Below are 17,717 nucleotides of genomic sequence, written 5' to 3' on the forward strand. Positions count from 1 at the left end.
CTGCCCGCCCATCTGTGTATCCATAGAGCAGGAAGTCCAGCCCCCTGAGGATGGTCCCAGCATGCAGGCAGATGGGGTGCCCCCCAGAGGGCTTGCAGATAGTGCTGGGGTGTCAGGCCTAGAACGAGGGGGACAGAGTGGGTACCCCTTCCCCAGGTCAGGTCTAAGACTAGCATTTCCAGCCTTAGGCAGAGCCGGGAACACGGGCATGTTTGTACCTGGAAAGCCAGGGCCATTGGGGTGGAAGATTCCTAGGCCTGTGGGTCCCTAACAGCTGACATTCTGTGTTTTCTCTTAAAGGTGGACCCTCTCTCAGAAGAGGGCTGGAAACAGAAACCCAACCTCAACGCCATCCGCTCTTTGGAAGCCGTGATCCGGGTGCACAGTGAGTACGGAGAAAGGGTACCCGCTGATCCCAGAACCTCCGGGGTCTCCTGCCCTCAGTAACCCGTGCCCCATGACTCCTAGTGCCTGCCAGGCAAGGGGCTCTCTTGCTGTACTGGAGTGGGCTTCCTATGAATGACCCCAATAATAATGGTGGGACTGTCTCCCTCCCCGTGAATGGGTGCTCTCGGAGCCCTCCATGGTCCAGTGGGTACTGCCTGCCTCCTAAGGCAGGACAGGCCTTCCATCCCCAGCCACAATCCTAGGTCAGGGCCAGGCCAGTAGCAATAGGCCTTTTGCCAAAAGCACTGGTTCTTCCTTGACCCTCAGTCCTGTCCACAGCGATCTTGGGAGCTCTGCCTGCTTTGGGGGCTGATCTTAGAATAAGATAATTAGTGTTTGGGGGTGCCTGGGTGGCTCAGAGGCTTAAGCATCCAACTCTTTTTTTTTTTTTTTTAAAGATTTTATTTATTTATTTGACAGAGAGAAATCACAAGTAGGCAGAGAGGCAGGCAGAGAGAGAGAAGGAAGCAGGCTCCCTGCTGAGCAGAGAGCCCGATGTGGGGCTCGAACCCAGGACCTGGGATCATGACCTGAGCCGAAGGCAGCGGCTTAACCCACTGAGCCACCCAGGCGCCCCTTAAGCATCCAACTCTTGATTTTGGCTGAGGTTTTTGATCCCCAGGGTCATGAGTTCAAGCGCTACATTGGACTCCACACCCAATGTGGACCCTACTTTAAAAAAAGAAGAAGAAGAACATTTGGGAGACAGCTTAAATTTTCACTTACAACTTAGCATCTATGGAACATTTTATGTGAAGACCAGGGTTCAATGCTAGGGATACAAAAATGAATAAAGTAGGTTTGCCCACATCCAGGGCCAGTAGAGGACGGGTGTAGAACAATAAAGATGGTGCTGGTACTTTGTACAGAGTCTTCACCCTGGGCCAGCTTCTGGGCTGGGCGTGTGCCATGGACATTATCTTACAACAGCAGGCAGGATGCTCATGTCCGTGGCTTAGTGGGGGCAGTTGGAAGCCCAGGCAGTTAGGTGATGGGCTGACGGCCACCCAGAGTAGCCGTGGTGGTGGTCAGCTCTCTGTGTTGTGACCTTCCCCACTCCCATGCCCCATCCTGTGTGCTGCGTGGAGGTACAGACCCTATCTAGGGAAGAATGGGCCCTACTGGTGCTCTTCAGAGCCCCACGCTATGGGAACGGGTCAGGGGTGGGGGAATGGCTGGGGCATCTGCTAGGGCCCCCTGGTGGCCACAGCGAATCCGCTCCGCTCTCCCTGGAAGGTTGCGGTAGTGGGGACCGTGAGGGAACTGAGGGTAGAACTGAGAGCACTGATCCCGGACTGAGGAGGCGCCCGCTCCTGTCTGCTGTCTGGCCCTTGGCCTGAGAGGTCCAGCCTTATATCAGTTTAGGACGCGTGGCGTGGCTGGGGGGGACGGGCCTGTTTCCCCAACACTTTCTGACTCTGCTTCTTGCCACAGGTAAATACTGGGGCTGCATGCAGCGCCTGGCTTCCTGTCCGGATTCCTGGGCACCCAGGGTGCCAGGGGCCGACGCAGAAGAGGTGGAGGCAGTGACCGCGCTGGCATCCCTGTCCGTGGGCATCCTGGCTGAAGAGCGGTAATGCCCAGCCCCTGGCCCGCAGCCTCTCCGCCCCTCGAACCCTCCTGGCTCGAGGACCCCAGCGCCCAGCACAGCCACCCCAGCCTTCTTACTCCCCGCAAGCTGGGCTGAGGCCCTCTGGCAGCCCCACCCTTGTCTCTCCCCACAGGCCCCCAGAACAGCTGGTGGAGGAGGAAGAACCAATGAATCTCTGAGGCTCCAAAAGAATGGACCTGCACCCACCCTGCCCTTCGGACCTGGTTCTTGTCTAGCCTCTGGCAACCGTACCCATTCCCGGGGTCTTCAGACAGCCTTCGGGCAGGTAGTCGGGGCCAGAGAACAGCCCCTTGCGGTCACCCCAAGGAGCCTGAGAAGGCCCCTGGGTCTAGGATAGGGACCAAAGAGGACCCGGAGAGGAGGCAGGCTGGGCAGACAGCCAGGCCTCAGTAGCACTCTTTCAAAAACAGAGTCTACCCCTTTGGGGTCCAGGCCCCGGACTGGGCCCCCATTCCTCAGGACTGCACAGAGGAGGACTAGCTCATTCGGGCCCACCGATAACCACTATTCTTGGCTCTGTAGACCCTGGGCTTTGCACACAGCCCCAGGCTCCACACAGAAATGTGAACTTGGCCTCAGCCAGGGTGGTCCTTCCTAAGCTCTGAGGGCTGGGCTGGAGTGGGGAAAGGGGGACGGGTAGGAGGAGCCACGGGATCCGCTGTCCCTGAGTGTGGGGGCATCCTTCTTGCCTGCTTCCTCAGATGACTCTGGAAGCTTCCTCTCCCCACCCCCCCACCCCGTCCCATCAATGGGCAGGGAGACAAAGCTCCTTCCAAGAGAGTAGTCATCCGCAGGCCTCCCATCTGGTCCCTGCCCCCGCCAGAGGCCACCCTACGTCAACCATCTCAGTGCCCTGGCGGAGCAGACAGGTGCTCTGGGAGTTCCATGCTTCCTGAGCCAACGGTGCCAAACTCTTCATCTCCCCTCAGTGGCACAGCATGGCCGCCAGGGGCCCCTGGGTCACTGCCCCCCTCCATGAGCCTTCTCTCTTTCTGGGGTCTCCCTCACTCAGCTCTGACTCCTGCCCTACATAGGACTAGCTTGGCTGAGGGGAAAGGGGGTGGGAGAGTGGACACAAGACATGGGGGAGGGGAGGCTTCCCTGTCAAAGTCTTCAAGGCTTCTGGGGTTCAGGCCGGGGGCCAAGAAGGAAAGTGTTTGTGTGTGTGAGAGAGAGGGAGAGTAAGAGTATGTATGTTTGTGAGTTAGAGAGTACGTGTGTGTGTGTGTGTGTGTGTGTGTGTGTTCCCCAGGACCACCATACCCTGTGTACGTATGCATGTTTTTGTAAAAAAGAGGAAAAAAAAAAAATGGAAAAAAAAATCTGAACAATAAATGTTTTATTTGCTTTAACGGTGCCTGTGGAGGGGCCTCTGGGGATGAGGAGTGTACTGTGGGCATAGGGCTACGTGGGGGCTAGCGGCAGGCGTTCAGCCATACAGCCATACAGGCGTTCAGCCATACAGCACAGCATGCATCCCATTTGATGTGGGGAAGGGACCAGGCTGGGCTGGGGGCCAGCTCCCCTCCAGCTCCTTGCCCTCCTGTGGGCAGCGCCCTTGCAGGAAGAATCCATTCTGAACACAACCCAGCTGGCCCCTGTTTGCCCCCTTTCGGGGTCGTAAAGGCAGCAGCTTTGGGCTGTGTCCAGAGATAGAAGGCCCACTGAGAGGGTGGGGGTATAGAGACACAGCCCCAGAAGGCCTCCCCAGAGAGCGGTGAATCAGACCTCCCTGGGTTCAAGTCCCAGCTGGGAGCTCAGGTAAGTCACGTCACCTCCTGGGGCCTCTGTTTATCAGTTAAAGGCTCCAGAAATAGACACTGTTTATGGTCCCTTCCTGTTTGAATGCACCATGACTCCTTAACAGGTAGTGAGCCCAGGAGAGATCATGCACAAGGCAGCAGGCTGGGACAAGCTCATTCAGTCACCAGAGAGGAAAGTGCCAGGCTGCCAGCGCCGGTCTTTCTAGTTCTGAGCCCGTAGGAGTAGCAGCCTCATCACCTCAGACCTGGCCTCAAGCCCTCAGCTGGGGAGAGCATGAAGGGAAGTAGGTTTGCCTCCTTCCCGTCTGTCCTGGCCTCTTGGGTGACACACTAAATGTCACCAGTGGTGCTGTGCTGAGGCTGTGCCTCTGAGCACCATTGCTCTGACCGGCACGGCCTGAGAGTCAGGCTGCTGGGCTCTCCTATGCCAAGAGTGCCCAGAGGGAGAGGGCCTCCAGCCCAAGTCAGTGATGCCCCCTCTGCCTTCCAGGGCACAAGGTGAGCTAAGGAGACGGTCTCCTGAGACACCTTGAGACTGGCCACCACCACCCTTCCCGCTGGCCACTCCCACAGCACCCGCCCCACCCCACCCCAACTCCCCAAAAGAGTACACCACAAGAAACCACCAGAGGCTGTTGGGTACAAATGGCCGCTGTATTTCTGCTAAAGTGACAGTGACACAGATAAGGCAAAAGAGCTGAAGGGCAGGACATATCAGGGGGGAAAAGGGCAGACCGTGCAAAATGGCAACCTAACGTAAAAAGGGGTATGTAACAATAGTTCCCTCCTGAGTTAGTGAGCCCTTGTGCCCGTGTATAGGCAGAAAAGCAGATTTTGTCCTTCAGAAGGGAGATTTTCAAAGACGAGAGCTCTAGGCAAAGGGCAGTGAGTGGGGGAGTAGAGGACTATCTCGTGGCCAGGGGTGATACATGTGAGAAGTGATGGAAATACAGGGCTGTGGGTGCATGGGCACAGATCTGCGGGGCTCCCTCCAGCCTGTGCCATGCTGCCTCCTTCCCCGGAGCCCTTCTTGGGGCAGGGCACCTTTCCCAGACACCTAGTCTGGCCTTGTTCAGGGAGTCCTGCTTTGGGGTGTGTGGTGTGGTGAAGGAGATGACTGGCTCCAGCACACTCATGGGACACCAGCCCTGGGCCAGGAGAGGGACATTCAACTCTCCACTTAGGTCCCCAGGCCTTGGGAAAAGAGAGCCAAGTGTTGCCATCCCTGGGACTGAGGGGTTAGGCTACCTGACTCTCAAAAGACAACAGTATGAGGGGCTGGGGTTGGGGTTGGGAGGTCTCCCGTAGAGACCCCTTACTTGACTTGACTCCCAGGTTCTCAGCCTGGCCTGAGGGAGAGTGCCCCGAGGCAGAGGTCAAGGCTCACTGCCCTAGCCCTCGACTCACTGCCTTGGCCCTGCTTACAAAGATTCCTCACTGAGTGCTAAGAAAATAGATCCATCTGAAAAGGTCTAAAGCTGCCCCCCAGCCAGGCCGATGAGGAGCAACATGGCAGGAAGGACCCCTTTCCACCACACCCAGGTGTCCCGCAAAGGGGACAGGACAGCTTCCTAGGAGACCGCAGTCCTCTTGCAGTGTTTCTTCTGCCGCAGATCCAGGGTGTCCAGGGGGTGCGGTAGGCCTGCCCAGTGTCTCAGAGGCTGAGTCCAGGTCCTGAGGACCCCCAGGGTATAGAAGCCTCACCCCGTGGGTCAGAAATCGCTGAGGATGCTGATGTCGGCAAAGTCAGCCCGGTAGCGGTGGGCGTAAAGGCTGAGCAGGAAGGCCCACTTGAAGGAAATGAAGCTCCAGACACAGGAGAGGTAGTAGCTGTTGGGGTCCGTGAGGCCTGCAGGGGAGAGGAACCCCACGGTGACTTGAGAGGGCTTTGCCCTGGACCCCGGCCACCATGCCACAAGCCCAGGGCCACCCCTCCCCACCAGGAGAGGTGGAATGTGATAAGCACTTCTAGAGCATTTGGGGTTTGCAGGCAGGAGGCCGTGGGGCTGAGGGAAGGTCAGAGCTGGCCAATCCCGGCTCTGTATCACCTACTCTGCCCTTCTACATTGACCCTGGGCCACTTGCACCCTGCTGGAAGCTTTAGACTCCTTAGGAGCAGGAAGGGCCTTAGCTTACTTGCTGGCCGCAGCCACCAGGGGGCGCTCCCATCCCAGAGCTGGGCAGAAAGACCAACCCCTAGAGCTAATAAAAACTGCCGGCTGGGCTGCCGACCTGCAGAGCCCACCCAGCGCAACACCTCCCACGCATTTCAGTGAATCCTTCCACCCCGAGGTGGGGGGTCGTCTAGGTACTGCTTTCCCCTCACTGAGAAAACCCAGGCATGGGCAGGTTAAGTGGGCTGCCCAAGCTCCCTGGACGTAAGCTTTGGAACCAGGACCAGAATCCTAAGTCCCCCATTGGCCCTCCCACGCCCTTCCCTCCCTGACCGCCCTCACTCTGGTGTCGGGTGACAGCCAGCACAAGGAAGGTGCAGAAGGTGGCAACGGACACTGCCGAGAAGAGGACGCCCACGAAGAAGAAGCCACGCAGTCCCTTGAGCCAGGTCCTCCAGTAATCCTGCATGTACATCACGTGTGTCACCAGCACCCACAGCGCCAGCACACCTGCGGGGACAGACCTGTCAGCCGAGGGAGCCGCCCTTCCCCTGCCTCCTCACCTGGCCTCCAGCCCGGGGACCCCAGGGACCTCCCAGGACCCTTTGGCCCCAGAGGCCAGTGCTGTTTGCATAGTATTACTAAGGTAATGTTGGCTTTCCACTTTCATTGCTTTCTGACCCCTGAGTGGAATGTTCTGGAGGCTACAAGGCCTCTGGCATCACCAACTTGAATGCAAAAGTAGATAAAAGAATCCACCGCCTCCTGTTAAGCCAGATGTTAAAGTGATTTGCAAAGATAGGAAACCATGCCATTCTTTCCCCCTCATTTTTTTGTTTTAAAAAAACATGACTGGGACACCTGGGTGGCTCAGTGGGTTAAGCCTCAGCCTTCAGCTCAGGTCATGATCTCAGGGTTCTGGGATCGAGCCCCACATCGGGCTCTATGCTCAGCAGGGAGCCTGCTTCCCTCTCTCTCTCTCTGCCTGCCTCTCTGCCTATTTGTGATCTCTATCAAATAAATAAATAAAATCTTAAAAAAAATAAAAATAAAAAAATAAATAACATGACTATTTCTTATACAAATATATTATGTATGCTAACACAATGTTATTTTTCATATTACTTTAAAATGCTTGTAATGAGCACTGGGTATTATAGAAAACTGATGACTCACATACCTCTAACCCTGAAATAAATAATATATTATATGTTAATTAATGGAATTTAAGTTAAAAAATTTTTTTAAAAACGTTATGAAACAAGCAGAAAAATTAGGACACTGGATATTTGATGACAATAAACAACAACTGAAATGTTTAGATTAAAAAAATAAATGCTTGCAAATGTGTCCTAATTTCTGGTATGGTATGCATCGAGACATATAACCCACAAACAAGATTTCTTTGGGGTGTCACTACTTTTCCAGCATGTGAAGAGGTCCGGACATCAGAAGGTTTGGGAATCACTGCAGTTGGGCCTGCTTTCCAGAACCTGCTACCACCTACAGAGGGCCCTCCCACCCCTCCAAGGCCTATGGCTGGGCTTGAGGCCTATGGGGCCCTTTCAGAACTCTGTGGATTGCTCCTGCAGAGTGAAGAGGCCCAATAGTGAGACCCCCAAGGCCACTCAGCACCCAAGTGGCCCTCTTGCTCTTGACCATGTCACTCCCTCTGGTTTGCTGAGAGGACAGGCCAGATGCCCCCAGCCTCTCCAGGGCCTGCCCTCTGGGCCTGGCCGGGCACTTTCCCAGATGCCAGCTGCTGCTCAGCAGATACAATGAATACCCTCAGTGCCAGGCTGTGCCTGCCGGCACAGCCCCAGGAGTGGGACAACTATGTCGCACTGGCAAGTGCCCACAGCAGGGCCACAGGTCCCTGCGAGGAAGGAATGAGGAAAGAGGCAGAGCCACCGGGAGACGTTTCCAGCAGGCAGCCAGCCGCACACCCTACAGGCAGAGGAGCATCTGGGTGTCGGAAGGGCGGGCATCTGGTTGGGGAAAATGGTTCTCTTGAGCAAGGGCCAGAAAGACGGGAAGTGGATGAGAGATGGGGGCAGGAGCGTGCTTTCACTAGGTCTGTAATATTTTATTTCTTAGACTGAGTGCTAAGTATAAGGGAGTTAATGAAATCCTCTAGCCTTTTTTATATGCCCAAGATATTTCTCTCTCTCTCTCTTTTTGAAGTTAGGAGGGAAGAGAGGCTGGCAGGGGCAGAGGGCATGGTCACAGAACTAGGCTCTGGTTATCAGCTTGGCAGCTGTCACAATTCGGGCAGCCTGGCGTGGGACACAAAGCCACGGGACTGTGAGCCAGGAAGTCTGGGGCCTGGCACTGCTGTGCTGCTCGTGACCTCTCAGAGCCTTGGTGTTTCCCCGTCTAGAAAATGGGTGAGCCCAAAGGTTCTGTCAGCCTGGAAACTCAGCCATTCCCACCCTAGCGAGGGCTCAGCCCTCCCAGCTGCCCAACCCCCACCTCCTGTCCCACCCTGTTTGACCCACGCTCTCCCAGCTCTGCCCCTCCTTCTGTGGGGGGCCTGGGGCCTGCAACATGGGTCCCGCCACTCCTGAGATCAGGGTGAACTGGGAACAAGTGTCTTTCCATCCCCGCCGAGACAGGAAGCCAGAGCAGGCCGGAGGTGGGCAGAAATATGATCTCCCGGCTTTTCCGCTTACACCTTACACGATCTAGAGCAGGTGCCCAGAAGCATTTCCCAGACCTCTCACGTGCATCCTAAGTGTTCATCTGGGGATGGTGTGTGAGTCCTTAAAGGGCCCCAGGAAGAAGGCATGTTGTTCCTGAGTGCATCCCAGGACAGTCAGATGGGCATTTGTCTGGGACAGCGCCACCCACCCTCTGTCTGCTCAGTACTCCATGGAGGGCCTGGAGTGGCATGGAGGGGCTAGACAGGATGAGCTCAGAGATCCTCCACCACCCGAAGATCCTGGAGCCAGCTTAGGAGAAAAATAAGGAGGGCAGAGTAATTCCTCTGTGACTCAGCAATTTCTGGGTTAGGAAATGCTGAAATGGGGGCCTGTGGAAATGCCATGTGTTGGTCCACTGGCCGGCTGCAGGAGTGCCCCCAGACACCCCCCCTCCACGGCCATACACCCACATGCCAAAAAGGGCTAGGAAAAGGAAGATGGCCATTTTGGGTGTCCCGTGTACTAGTTCTTTGTTAATAAGCAGGCCCAACCTTAACCACCTCTCACTTCCCCTGCGCATAGGTCTTGCCTCCAGATAAACACAAGCCACTTCTGCCAGCAGGTCCATTCTTACACACCCGGGCTCCCACAGCTGTCCTTGGACCAGGGAGCTCCTCCAAGGTGGGCAGTGAGGGAGCAGGACCCCCGACTGGTCCCCTCCCACACCTCAGGCAGGAAGCAATTGTCTCTCAGTTTTACTCTCTTCCTGAGGACACTCTGGGCAGGATGGTCAGTTCCCCAGGCCCACCCAGCTGCATACTCACCCTCGCCCCCCACCCCACCGCACCACTTCAATGAGCAGAGCCCTTGCTCCACTGGGGGCTCACAGCTGGCAGACCAAGGGCAAGGAAGGGTCAGAGCTGGCCCGTGAGAGTATCACCAGGGCCTGGGATGGAGATGAGGAGCTGGGAGGAGGACAGAGGGGCCCACAGAGAAACTCAGACAGGTGGGACCCTGGGGCCAGGGCCCCAGTCTGTTCATGCACCTCTGCGCTCTACACCAGCCTGGGGAAAAGCCAGGTCCCGAGCCCCAGGGCTCCTCTCACTCCCAGGGTCATGTGGGAAGAACACAAAGCCATTTAGACTCCTGGGGCAACTTTTTCAATTATTTTCCCCTTTCCTTGGTCTATTAGACCTGGAACGAGAGTGTTTCCCCAGGATTCCCAGGGCAAAACCATTTTCTCTGCAACTGCCTTTCCTCCAAGCGGCTTCTTGCCAGACACCCGCCAGGATGGGAGACAGTGCATCTCGTCCCATGGCCCCTGGGGCCCCAGGGCTGACACTCCCTTAGAAACCAGCACCCCCATCAGCCTGGTATGCAGGGGAGAAGGAGCATGATGGGGCTGCCCTCTGGTGACTCAGCAGTTTCTGGGCTAGAAAATGCCGAGTCAGAAGTGGGGTGCTCACAAGTCAGTAAATCTGCTGATGCTTCCCCCGAAAGAGGAAGATGGCTGACTGGCTACAGACTTTCTCAGAACCCACTCGAGGTAGGGAGGGCTGGTGGCTCTGACCTGGCCAGCCCTCTGCCTGCCCGAAGACCCACCACTGCCAAGCGGCATGGCTCATCCTTTGCCACCTCCCTGTCGTCCACAAGCCCAGACTGCCTGGGAGGCGCCAGGCCCTGCTCCAGCTGCTGCTGCCTGTGCTTCTCTCCCTGCAGGCAGCTGCACAGCTGGCCTGCCTCAGAGGCTAAGGGAAGCCTTCGGGGAGGGAGAGAGGGCAGGGTTCAGGTCAGAGGGACAGCCCACACTCCCTGGAGCCCAAGTTACGGGGCCTCTTCCACAGCCTCCTGAGAGGCAGCTGTGGGATGATCGCTGCAGATCATTCTAAACTGTCCCTGGAGGGGGTCCCCGAGATCACCTCTTTCAGTGGTGTCTCCTCCCACTTCTTACAGATGAGGAAACTGAGGCCCAGGAGGCCTCGGCTCCACTCAGCTCCACCGGGCTCAGCTCCTCTGGACCAGACTCTAACAACACCAGCTCGGATCCCAGGGACAGCCCTCCCTCCTCTGACCCCACCAGCCCCTCCATCTCAGGTGTCACTGTGGCCACAGGCCCTCGCTGGAAGACACCTCCTTCCCAGGAGCAAACACACAAAACTGCAAGGAGAGAACCTTGAGGAACAGAGCAGCTGGACGGGGGGAGAGGGGAGCCAGGGGTCTGTAGAGAACTGAGCAATGCTGGGCTGGCTGCTTCCAGGGAGGGCAGGAACCCACGGGTGGGGGTTGGGGGGGATCTAGGCAGGCCTGAGAGCAGCCCAGCCAGGGTGCCCCCCAAGGACTCTGTGGGGCATTGCTCAGGCTACAGCTCTGTATGCCCCTCTATTAAGGCAGAAATCACACCTCCCGTTCCTTCTCTACCCAGGGACAGCCCTCAGTAGGCTTGGTGGCAACGACTAAGTCTAGTTTCTTTCAGTGAGTATACCTACGGCTTTCTGGGGCAGAGGATTTTAGGAATGGAATGAGATCACCATACGTAAAAGTAATATCATTACACGTACTTTTTTCCCCAAAGTTCTTCCCCCCACACACTGTTTCGTGTAGCTGTGTAGCCCCGGGCAAGCTATTTATTTACTCTTAGCCTCAGTTCAAGCCTTGTCTGTGAAATGGGCACAATAATAATGCCCACTGCATAGGACTAACGTAAAGATGAAACAAGATGATGGAAACACTGCTTAACACGGTGACTGACACAGAGAAAGTACTCAGAAAAAATGTTGTTGAGTAGGAATAATATGTTTTGTCTTCACACGGATTCTGCAACCCAGAGAGGTTCACTGGGTGTCCGCTGGTGCACAGTGAAGACACAGCATTGGTGAGGATCCTGTCTCCAACAGCAACCTGACGCTCTCCCTCTAGCACTCGCCTCCCCTCTGCTCTTTAAAGTCCAGAAAAGGCACTAGCACAGGCTTCAGCAGAACTTGGCCGAGGAGCCACAGCGGAGGGGTGGCAGAGACACCGTGATGGGAAGAAAATGTCCACTTTCTGCCCGATTCCCTCGCGCGGTCCCCCCTCCCTGGACTCGGCTGAGGGCTCTGCTGGAGGTGGGGTCCGCGCTGGCGGGAGAAGATGGGCTTCCCCAGGACCTCCCCGGCCCTCTCGGCTTACTCCTCCTCTCCCTCCCAGCCCCCAGGGAAGGGGCGCGAGCGGAGGGTGGCAGGCCGGCGGGCACGCAGGGAGGACGCTGTCACCGGGCGGCTGGGCCGGCGGCGCGGCAGGCGGGTGCCAACGGCTGTGGCGGCGGGGGGCGGGAGGGCATCCTCTCCTGCAGGCGCCCGGGCCCGCGCGGGGCCTGCGCTTCCCACCGACGCTTTTGGATAAACAGCCTCCCCCGCCCCGGTCCCCGGGGAAGCGCCGCCCGCGAGGAGCCTCCTGGAGCAGCCGACAGCGCGTCCCGCCGCCGCGCGCCCGTAGCCGGGACCCCGCGCCCTCCCCCCGCAGCCAACCCCCGCGCGCCCCAGCGTACCTGCGAGCCCCCCCATGGCCGCCGTCCCCGGCTGTCTGTACACCACGGTCCAAACGAGGAAGATGGAGAAGCCGGCCGCGGAGCTGAGGCCGGAGTAGGCGGCGCGGAGGCCGAGCTGCAGGCGGGACGGGGCCATGGGGCTGCGGACGCGGGGCGGGGAGGGCAAGCGCCGCGACAGTCACAGGTGCAGGGCCAGAGCCGGGGCGTGAGCGGGGAGCCGGGAGCCGCCAGCCGCCCCGCGCTCCGCCCCCGGCCCGCCCCCCGCGCCGCGGGCACAGCGCCCTCCCCGGCCGGAGGCCGCCCGCGCCCGGAACCCGGGCCGCGCGGCTGGAGCTTCTCCAAGTGAGGTGCTGGGACCTCCCGGTTGTTTGGGGGTGCCTGGAAAAAAAAAAGTCACGTTCCCGGGCTCATCCTCAGACTTACCCTGTCGAGACATTCGGGGCTGGGCGGGGCCCGGAAATCTACATTTACACAAGTCAGGAGCGGCGAGGACTTCAAAATTTTTCTCTCTGATCACAATTCTCTTTTCAAATTTAAATTTCTCTTTAAAAATTAAGATGTAAAAATTGAGAAACATGCAAGTACACAGTGAATAGGATTCCCTCCACCTTGTCCCTTTCAACCAGGTGCCCTCCCCCAGACGTCGTGCGCATCTCAGAGGATTCTCCACACTGACATTTGAGAACCCCTGCACTGTGACCATCACCTCTTAACCTCAAACACTTGACTGGCGCTGACAGCTTCCCCTTCCTTTCACGGCCATAAGCTTCACCCCCACCCCAAATCCCTACCAAACATCACCCCCACTCTCAAAATCTATACAGGAGTATATTGAGCTTCCCCTGTGAGCCGGCTTCCTCCTGGGAGCTGGGAGAGAAAGTCGAAGATAACACAGAGCCTTCAAGCACATATAATCTGGTTGGGGAGGCCCATCATCACATCCCTGCACAAAATAAGTAGCCAGTATCCCTATTAGTTTCCTTTTGTGGCTCTAACAAATCATGACAAATCAAATGGCTTGAAGCAACAAATATTTATTCTCCCACAGTTCTGCAGGTGAGGAGTCCAACAGTAGGTCTCCTTGGGTTAAAACCAAGGAGATGGCAGGGCTGCCCTGCTTCTGGAGGCTGGAGGGGAGAATCAGCTTCTTTTGCTTTTCCAGTTTCTATAACCACCTCATTCCTTGACTCATGGCCCTCTTCCTTCATCTTCAAAGCTAACAATCACATTACCCTGACCTCTGCTACTGTTGTCACACCTTCTCCACTGATGACTCTGCTCCCTCCCACTCCCCTCCTAAGGACACTTGTGACTAAGAATCTGGATGATCTGGGGCACCTGGGTGGCTCAGCTGGTTAAGCGTCAGACCCTTGGTTTCGGCTCAGGTCATGATCTCAGGTCAGGGTCTTGAGATTAAGTCCCGAATGGGGCTCTGTGCTTGAGATCCTCTCTCCCTGCCTCGCCCGGCCAAGTGCAGTCTCTCTCATGTAAACAAACAAATAAATAAAATCTTAAAAAAAAAAAAAAAGAACCCAGATAATCCAAGCTAATTTTGCCACTTCCTTACCTTAATCACATCAGCAAAATTTCTTTTACCATTACAGCAACATATTCACAGATTTTGGAGATTAGGACATGGATATCTTAGGGAGGCATTATTCTGCCTACCACAACCTTCTAGAATGTAAACTCTATGAATAAAGACTGTGCCATTTTCATTCACATGGACACCTAGAAGGGTGCCTGGCACGTAGTACCCCTTAATGAACATTGTGGAATAGGTGAAGGCAGTGAATGGGGTAAGCACTAAATAATGATAAAGGTGATCGTTATAAGAAGTCCAGGCAGGACAAGATGAATTGCCCGGGGAGTCATATAAAGCTGTGTGAACCACACTTGCCTCACTTCAGAATAGCCTGGGAGCTTCTCAAACAAAGAAACAAACAAACCAACAAAAAACCCAGACTCCATCCATGGCTTCTTAAATTTGAATCTTGGAAGTGTATTTTTTATGCGGGCTCCATCCCCAGACCCTGGGATCATGACCTGAGCTGAAGGCAAATGCTTAACCAACTGAGCCACCCAGAGGTCCCTCGGAAGTGTGTTTTTGAATGAGAAGTAATTTTCATGTGATAAGCTCATTCACTCAGCCCTTCTTCGGGAGCCGGTGATGCAGTCAGAGAAGGGAATGAGCCCCCTGGTTCAGAGTACCCTGCCACAGATGACTTTAGTGCTGGCTGGGCTGGGCTAACACTCCAGGTGATGGGAATGGCACGTGTGCGGCCCAAGGGGAAGAAATAACATGGCAGATTTGGGGAAACTGTAAAATAGTTTGTGGCCTGTGGGCGGAATGGTGGATTTTGAAGTTAGAAATATTCTGAACATAAAGGGCCTTTGTGCTCTGCTAAGGGGAGGGAAGTAAGAACTCTGTTCTAGAAATGTGGCCAGGGTAATAGCATGAGGACCAGCTGTGCATGAAAAGACTAGAAGCGGAGAGCTCATTCGGACAAGTCCTTCCCCTTGCTGTGCCTTAGCAACCTCATCTGTAAAATGGGCACAGCAGGGATCTCGACTTCCGGTGTTGTGCCGAGGAGTCGGTGCTTAGAAGCGTGCCTAGCACATAGTAAGTTCTCAATAAGTATGATTAGCTACAGTACTCCAGCTGCCGCGGCAAGAGATGGGGGGTGCTGAAAGGGGGTTCGGCTGAGAGAGTGACAAGGGAAAAGAGGGAACTGATTCAATAGATACTGAAGCTGGGGCACCTGGGTGTCTCAGTGGGTTAAAGCCTCTGCTTTCAGCTCAGGTCATGATCCCAGGGTCCTGGGATTGAGCCCCGCATTGAGCCCCCGCATTGGGCTCTCTGCTCAGCAGGGAGCCTGCTTCCTCCCTCTCTCTCTGCCTGCCTCTCTGCCTACTTGTGATCTTGTGATCTCTCTGTCAAATAAATAAATAAAATCTTTAAAAAAAATAGATACTGAAGCTATTTGAACCTTAACAGTCATATAGGAATTAATTATCTGGGTGGACAGAAACGAGGGGAGTGAAAATATTCTGAGGGTACGTCGTGGGAGTATTGGAGAGCAGCAAGCAAAGGCGTCGCTCTGCAATAGGAGATCGTACAAGACATTAAGGAGAAATAATTACCTAACTGTAGCTGGCCCAGGTTGTCCAGAAAGGTTAGGAGCAAGCTGAACCTTCTTCTTTTTTTTTTTTTTTAAGATTTTTATTTATTTATTTATTTGACAGAGAGAGAGAGAGAGAGATCACAACCAGGCAGAGCGGCAGGCAGATAGAAAGGGGAAAGCAGGCTTCCCGCCGAGCAGAGAGCCCAATGCGGGGCTCGATCCCAGAACCCTGAGACCATGACCTGAGCCGAAGGCAGAGGCCCAACCCTCTGAGCCACCCAGGCGCCCCATGAACCTTCTTCTTGATTGTGGAGGTAATATGGAGCCTTTGGAAGATTTTATACTCAGTTGGGGTTGCCACTTACTCAACAGTGTGACCCTAGGCAAGTTCCCATAATTCAACAGAACTTTCTAACTTTCTGCCAAGAAACTACTCCAGGTCTGTGCTCTCCAAAATGGTACCTGCTACACAGGTGTGGCTATTGAGTACTTGGTACCGGGCTAGCGTGACAGAGAAGCTGAATGTTTAATTTTTAGTTTTTAATTTTAATTTAGATAGCCACAGGTGGCTAATGGCTACTGCGATAGCACAGGAAGCTCTCGGGACCCCTGTTGCTCTGCGTGTAAAATGGGAAGGATGATGACACTTAGTAGGCTTGTTATAACAATTGAGACATATAGACATACTGCAGTTAGAGCACTAAACCCAACTTGTCATCCAACAAGTTATTTTTCCTATTCTTAAGATGGTTATTATTGTCCTCATTGAACAGGAGTAGCAGGAAATAAGCCATATTTTAGGAAGATTACTGAGACTGTGATGTCCAGGTTAGATCTGACAGGAAAAGACAATTGTAGAAGAGAAAGCATTCATGAGACTAGTCCAGTGGTAAGGTGTGGGACCACTAAGGTCCTATCTGGAGAAAGGCCACGACAATGGGAAAGAATGGACGGATTTCTGTTGTGTTCTGCAAAGTACAGGAGTGTGCCCACATACACATCTTTCCACATCAGCTTTCTTTCCGAGGTGCTTTCAGAGAGCACATTCCCGTCCCAACCCAAGACAGACACCATAGCGCGATCCCCGCCTTGAGATAGACAGCCCCTCTCCTTGCTCACTAATGCTCACCATTAGGGACCCTTCATCTGGCACATCACCCACTAAATTTGAACTTGGAACACTTCCCAGTGTCCTTGCAGTGAGACTGATGCCACAGGATTAAGTTCTGAACAATGGAATCAAAGCGGAAGCAATGTGTGTCTTTTCCCGGCCAGACCCATAAAAATCTTCTGCATACCCCCAATTCCCTATTTCCATTCTGTCAGGATTTCAGGGGCCAATGAAGGTGGTGGACCCTCATGTTGGAAGGAGCTTGGGACCCCTGAATGAATGGAACAAAACCACTCACTCTGTCCCCATGGAACTGTAATGCGAGTGTTGAGCTAAACCACTGAGATTTGCAGGTTGTTACAGCTAACCTGATTACCTTAAGACACCACCCCTCATTCAATTTCAGGTCATGTAAACAGATCCCATAAGGCTAACCCTGTCTGAACTACCCGGCCCTCAGGACTCACTTTCAAATTAGGCCCCACCAATATTAAGACAGACTCTCCCACCTGCAAGCATCTTGCCTCCCAAGACATTCCTTCCTCACTGCCCCAAAGCAGGCACATTCCAGACACACATCTCCCCCAACACTACGTCAAGGATAACCCCACAGAGCTGTATTTGGGTTGACTGAGTTTATTGGACTCACCAGGGCTTCCTCCTCTCTGCTCCTTACTCCCCACACAGAGGGATCTCGCATGCCTTCTGGGCATGTCCTTGTTTACTGTGGCTCCAGCCCCAAACCCCAACATCATTTCTGAGTCCTCTCTTTCCTTCCTCCCCACATCCAATACATTGTCATTCAGCGGGGTCTGCCCTGTCCTTCTTCACCTTCTCCCTGTCACCACCCTAGTCTAGCCACCACCATCCTCACCTGCCCACTGGCAAGGGTCACTGGCAAAGAAGCTGATGTGGGAAGACGCGTATGTGTGGGCACACTCCTGTGCTTTGCAGAACACAACAGAAATCCGTCCATTCTTTCCCATTGTCGTGGCCTTTCTCCAGGTAGGACCTTAGTGGTCCCACTCCTTACCACTGAACTAGTCTCATGAATGCCTTCTCTTCTACAATTGTCTTTTCCTGTCAGATCTAACCTGGACATCACAGTCTCAGTAATCTTCCCAAGACTTAGGTCCTCTTGCTTCCAGCCCATTCTCCAGCCAGCAGCTGGCACGATCTTTTAACCATAACAAGCAGAACATGGCACTCTCCTGCTTAACCCCTCCGTGGGCTTCCCATCTCTCGTGGAGTAAACTGATCGGGGTCTTGCCACTCCAACTACTCTGACCGGTCATCCCAATTCCGGCACACGGGCCTTCTCTCTGTTTCTTGAATGTGCCAAGCTTGTTCCTGCCCCAGGGTTTTTGGACTTCAGGCCTG

General features: G+C 54.7%; 2 protein-coding genes across 9 annotated transcripts in view; one reads left to right on the top strand and one right to left on the bottom strand.

Annotated features, from left to right (window-relative positions):
- HDAC7 (histone deacetylase 7) overlaps positions 1-3,411 on the top strand; it is a 35,884-nt gene extending 32,473 nt beyond the window's left edge. For all 8 annotated transcript variants that reach the window (XM_047741698.1, XM_047741694.1, XM_047741695.1 and 5 more), the window contains 3 exons: positions 301-385; positions 1,882-2,020; positions 2,172-3,411. In XM_047741698.1, the coding sequence (XP_047597654.1) occupies positions 301-385; positions 1,882-2,020; positions 2,172-2,217 (270 nt within the window). In that variant the 3' untranslated portion in view covers positions 2,218-3,411. The remainder of the gene's footprint in view (positions 1-300; positions 386-1,881; positions 2,021-2,171) is intronic.
- A 1,046-nt stretch (positions 3,412-4,457) lies between these two features.
- Positions 4,458-12,344, bottom strand: SLC48A1 (solute carrier family 48 member 1). Its single transcript, XM_047741711.1, has 3 exons — positions 12,102-12,344; positions 6,279-6,446; positions 4,458-5,671 (listed from the first exon to the last, which is right to left on the bottom strand). The coding sequence occupies exons 1-3, from the start codon at positions 12,235-12,237 to the stop codon at positions 5,535-5,537; spliced, it is 441 nt and encodes a 146-aa protein (XP_047597667.1). The 5' UTR covers positions 12,238-12,344; the 3' UTR covers positions 4,458-5,534.
- Between the last annotated feature and the right edge of the window lie 5,373 nt (positions 12,345-17,717).

This window comes from Lutra lutra, chromosome 8 (assembly GCF_902655055.1).
Source record: "Lutra lutra chromosome 8, mLutLut1.2, whole genome shotgun sequence".
NCBI classification, from domain to species: Eukaryota; Metazoa; Chordata; class Mammalia; order Carnivora; family Mustelidae; genus Lutra; species Lutra lutra.

Bases quoted from the DNA above. Each gene is read 5' to 3' on its own strand.
- SLC48A1 (XM_047741711.1), bottom strand. From the start codon at position 12,237: ATGGCCCCGTCCCGCCTGCAGCTCGGCCTCCGCGCCGCCTACTCCGGC. The intron at 6,447-12,101 runs GTACGCTGGGGC...CTGTCCCCGCAG, and splicing joins GGCCATGGGGGGGCTCGCAG to GTGTGCTGGCGCTGTGGGTG. The intron at 5,672-6,278 runs GTGAGGGCGGTC...TCTCCCCTGCAG, and splicing joins GGCTGTCACCCGACACCAGA to GCCTCACGGACCCCAACAGC.